Genomic DNA, 5,444 nt, shown 5'->3' on the forward strand with positions numbered 1-5,444 from the left:
AAAAAAAAAAAAAAAAAAAAAAAAAAAAAAATTACCCATGACCGGATATCTCACTCCCAGTCTTTGATTTAATTGGCTTGGGCTCAGTTCTGGGTATTGTGGGTTTTGAGGCTCCCTGTGATTTTAATGTACTGTGAAGGTTGAGAACCATGGCATTAGATAATTATCCGCAACTGTTTCTTGTGTGGCGCCACCTGGATATATCCTGCAAGCATCTTGCACTCAACATGGGCAACTTCACCCCAGCCTTGTGCCCCTCCTGTGTCCCCCACCTCTGTGAACAGCTCCGCCATCCAAACAGTGGCCCATGTCCAAAACCTAGATGTCATTCTTTTTTCTTTTCTTTTTTATCATAAGATCAACATTTATTTTCCATAATGAATTTCCTCAGTTTTGAGTGTACATCTCCTGGCATTCTGAAAATATATATATTTTCTGTTATTTTCAAAGTATTTTTTAAATTGAAGTATAGTTGATTTATAATATTGTGCTAGTTTCAGGTGTACAGCAAAGTGATTCAGTTATACATATACGTGTATCTATTCTTTTTCATATTATTTTCCCATATAGGTTATTACAGAGTATTGAGTAGAGTTCCCTGTACTATACAGTAGGTCCTTGTTGATTATCTATTTGATATATAGCAGTGTGTATGTGTTAATCCCAATCTCCTAAATTACCCCTCCCCTTGCCACCTTTGCCCTTTGGTAACCATAAGGTTGTTTTCTAAGTCTGTGAGTCTTTCTGTTTTGTGAATAAGTTCATTTGTATCATTTTTTTAAAGATTCCACATATAAGTGATATCATATGATACTTGTCTTTCTCTCTCTTACTTCACTTAGTAGGATAATCTCTAGGTCCATCCATGTTGCTGCAAATGGCATTATTTCATTCTTATGACTAATATTCCATTGTACATATATACCACACTGGACGTCATTCTTCCTCCTTTCTTCTCCCTTGTCCATTCAATCACCAAGTCCTAACAGTTCTGCCTCCTAGGTATTGCTTGAAGGTGTTCACTTCTGTTGCAACTTGGGCCAGGACACTTAATTTCTTCCCTGTCTCTTGCCCTACTCCCCTTGAAGCCCCTCTCCAATTCTTCAGCTTGAGTGGACTGTTCAAGCTTTATTTGGGAGCTCACATAAAGCTATGACATCACCTTACCACCTCTAACCACCACCACCCAAGATATTCCCCTCCAGCATCTCAGCTGGTCACTATATCATCCTCTGTCACACTTTTGCATGTACTGGTCCCTCAGCCTAGGACACTGTTCCTTCCACTCCTGCCTCCTCACTTTCTTTGTCACACCTTCCCACCCTCCGCAGCTCCTCTCCTGATGTGCACGTTCCCTCTTCCTCCCTAGGTTATTTCCACTCTTCCTTTCCTTGCCCTCTTTCAGCCTGTTCACCATAGCTTTCTTAGTCTTCATCGTAGTGTTTGAGCTCATCCTCTCTCCTCTCCTGTTGTCTGTGATTCCAAGCCCCGTTCCTCTTTCACTGCTTCACTAGACTCCTTAAAGCCTGTTCCTCACACGTGTGTCTAGTTCTGCAAACTCTAGCTGTGGTCCCACACCTGCCTTTGGCAGGAAGCTTGGAAGGAAATGGGTACTTATGGGCCACAAAGCCCTTGGAAATTAGAGCCACTGGACCTCCCTTCCTGATAGCTGGACCACAGTTCTGGGGACAGTTGAGCCACCTTGGGGACAGACATGCTCTCTGTCCCTCCTGATCCCAGAAGTGCCAAAAGCATAGTTTCAGCATTGTTCTCCAGATGTATTTTTAGGCTGGATGGTGAATGAGACAGGTTCAATATTGCCTTTGCCAATAGAACAATATAGGGTGGACCCCTTGTGCCCAGAATGAGTTACTGCATGCCCAGGGATTTGGGGTAACTCTTTCAAAATTTTATCTGCAGTTTAAGCAATGAGGAGAAAGTTAAATGTCTAGGTATGGGTATTTGACAATATTCTTGTTAAGTGATTTTCCTGAGCACAGAGTTTAGAAGGGGGGGCCATGAAAAAACAAGCAAATCCCTTGCAAATCACCCTTTCTCTACCCAGGGTTTCCTTTGTTTCGGGGGCTGTCCTGTGCAATGTAGGATATTGAGAAGCATTCCTGGCCTCTAATCACTAGATGCCAATAACACACCCTTCCCCACTCCAGTTGTGATGGTCACAGTTGTCTTCAGATATTGTCAGGTGTCACCAGGAGAGGCAAAATCACCCTCTGTTGAGAACCCTGGCTCTAGCCCAACCTCCCATTCCCTGAAAACCTCTGGAAGGCAAGTCATTGTAAACTCCAACATCTGGCCATGACAGGAAATTGAACCAGGGGTATACCATCACCACCTTGATGTCTTCTGAATTGGTGTCATAAATCAATCAGCTTTCTCTCCCCTTTTCTTGCCTCCCTCTTTTCTGCTGACATTACAGGCTGGCCACACTGTCCTTGGACACTGCAAAAGGCAGTTATAGAATTTGATCAGGGGAATGACTGCACAACTATGATTTGACTGAGAAGTAAGACGTTCTGTAATGTTTGTCTCAATGACTGAGGAGAGACACCTGCTCTCAGTCGTGACTTGTGGCACTGCAGCGTCATATGGAACATATTTAAGTTTATAGAAAAAAAGGGTTGTCATGTTTTTCTTTGTTCAGGTTGAGATAAGATGAACACATAACAATGTATACATTTCAGATGTACAACATAAAAACCATGGTTAGATGTCACAAAGTAGGTGGCAATGCATTACCCATATGTGTGTTGTCAGGCCTGGGGCCTCTTCCATCCATCCTTGTCAAGGAAAGTGCTAACCCTCTCCTTTCATCAAACACTGTCAGGCTTTTCTTTTTCATTACTTTGACCATTCTTCACACCAGGTTCCCACCTAATATTTGTGCACCCCAGGGTAACAATATGAGCTGAAGCCCGATACCATATTTAAAAGTTACTTATCTAACTAATAAACTTAAATATGTTTTATCTTTCTACTTTGGCAATATGCCTTGATCACAATCTGGAAGGCCATGTTCAAATTTAGGCTTCTCGGTTCTCTACCAGAACATGGTAGTGTGTGGACAGTTGGCTCCTGGCCTGCAGCCAACCCTTCTTTTCTCTCTGTTTGGCCTTGTCACATGCCGTGGAGGCCCTCTGGGTCTGCCTGTGGGCACCCCAGGCTGAATGTCCCAGGTACACATCTCATGGTGGAGAGTAAATGCAGACTTCAGGTGGGCCTGCCCACCAGGGTTTCCTTGCCCTGACAGAAGGGTCACAATTGAAGACGCCAGAGTTGGGCCATCTAAAGTGTGGGACAGTGTATAGATGGTTCTTTCTAAAAGTCTCCATGTTCTGTTCCTTCCCTACCCTTCCCTGAAGTCACTTTTTCAACTGAGACTGGGTATCAAAAAGTAGAGTATTTGTAGTGACCTCAGTGAAAAATGAGTCTTGTCATCTGTCTATCATCTATCTACCATCTATCTATTTACTTATTTAGGTAAAAGACATGTAACATAAAATTTACCATCTTAACCATTTTTAAGTGTACTATTCAGTAGTGTTAAGTATATTTACATTGTTGTGAAACAGATCTCCAAAACTTTTTCATCTTGAAAATCTGAAACTCCATACCTATTAAACAACTCTTTCCCCTCCCCAGACCCTGGTATCAACCATTCTATTTTCTATGAAGTTGACTACTTTAGATACCCATGTAAGTGGAAAAATACAGTATTTATCTTTTTGCGAATGGCTTTTTCACTTAGCATAATGTCTTCAAGTTTCATCCCCCTTGTAGTCTCTGGCTGGATTTTCTTTGTTGTGAAGGCTGAATAATATTCCATTGTATGTATATCATTCACATTCATTGCTCATCCATTCATCTTTCAAATAGATATTTGGGTTGCTTCCACCTTTTAGCTATTGTGAATGGTGCTGCTATGAATATGGTTGTGCAAATCTCTGTGAGACATTGCTTTTAATTCTTTTGGATATATACCCAGAAATTGGATTATTGGGTCATGTGGTAGTTGTATTTTTAATTTTTTGAAAAAACTCCATACTGTTACACCATTTTACAGTCCCACTAACAGTACACAGGGGGTTCTCCACATCCTTGTCCACACTTGTTATTTTCTGTTTTTGATAGTAGCAATCCTAATGGGTGTGAGGTTGCATTTCTCCAGTGATGAGTGATGGTGAACATATTTTCATATCCCTGTTGGGTTGGCCATTTGTACATCATATATGGAGAAATGTCTGTTAAAGTTGCTGATTTTTAAATTAGGTTAATATTTTATATCAAAGAAGAATATCCACATGATAGAAAAAGGCTATTCAGATACTCTTCCCTTTTCCAACTACCTATCTGTAGTTGAATTTTCTTTACATATTTCAGCCAAAATAACATATCGCCACAGAATAAATGCAAAAGTAGATACGAGAATCCAGCTGCCTTCTATTAAGTCAGATAATGAAGAGATTTTGCAAACATGTAAAACAATGCCATTTTTCTCTTATGTTTTAGGAAAATATTTTTCAGTAAAAAATAAAATGTTTATGTTAATATTTAATAGACTTATTGTTAGTTTTAAGTCAATAAATATTTTTAATGGAATTAAGTTTTAATTTCTAATACAGAAAATTATAGATATAACCAATATAAAAAAAAGCTCTTTGCAGGTCCTCAGTAATTTTTAAGAGTAATAAAGGATTTGAGAGACCAACAAGTTTGATAAATACTGTGCTTGAAATGTTGAAGAACTGAAGGCAGTTCTTCAAGTAAGCCAAGATTGGTTCAGAAGAAGAAAAAATTTTAGATAAAATGGAAAACAGTATTAATCACTAACAGCTTTAATAACGGGCTTTCTAGATGGTGATGGAAAGTGGGGATTGGCTGGTTGGTGGTGACCTTCAGGTGCTGGAGAGAATACGGTGGAATGATGGGTTGGACCAATACCGCCTGACACCTCTGGAGCTCAAACAGAAATGTAAAGAAATGAATGCTGGTACGTAGCCTGGCTCTATGGCATTTGTTAATACTCCTAACCCTCTTCTGCTTACAGAATTAAGGATTATCAGGCAACAGCATGTTTATAGTTTTGAAAAGCTGAAAACTTTTATCATCTTCTATTGATATGTCTTTTGATATGGAAACACCTTATAAAGTTGAACTACTGCAATATTATGCAGTAGTTAAAAATATGCACCGACCCAGAAGGATACCCAAAATATATCTATTAAGTAAAAAAAGCAGGGCTTCCCAGGTGGCGCAGTGGTTGAGGGTCCGCCTGCCGATGCGGGGGACGCGGGTTTGTGCCCCGGTCCGGGAGGATCCCACGTGCCGCGGAGCGGCTGGGCCCGTGAGCCATGGCCGCTGAGCCTGCGCATCCGGAGCCTGTGCTCCGCAGCGGGAGAGGCCACAACAGTGAGAGGCCTGCATAC

At 40.9% G+C, this 5,444-nt stretch overlaps 1 protein-coding gene across 1 annotated transcript in view; it reads left to right on the top strand.

Annotated features, from left to right (window-relative positions):
• Positions 1-5,444, top strand: part of PAPSS2 (3'-phosphoadenosine 5'-phosphosulfate synthase 2) — a 52,538-nt gene that overhangs the window by 43,572 nt on the left and 3,522 nt on the right. Inside the window, exon 11 of the mRNA XM_007470318.1 lies at positions 4,873-5,008. Coding sequence (XP_007470380.1) covers positions 4,873-5,008 — 136 coding nt within the window. The remainder of the gene's footprint in view (positions 1-4,872; positions 5,009-5,444) is intronic.

The sequence above is a fragment of the Lipotes vexillifer genome, unplaced genomic scaffold (genome assembly GCF_000442215.2).
Source record: "Lipotes vexillifer unplaced genomic scaffold, Lipotes_vexillifer_v1.1 scaffold690, whole genome shotgun sequence".
NCBI classification, from domain to species: Eukaryota; Metazoa; Chordata; class Mammalia; order Artiodactyla; family Lipotidae; genus Lipotes; species Lipotes vexillifer.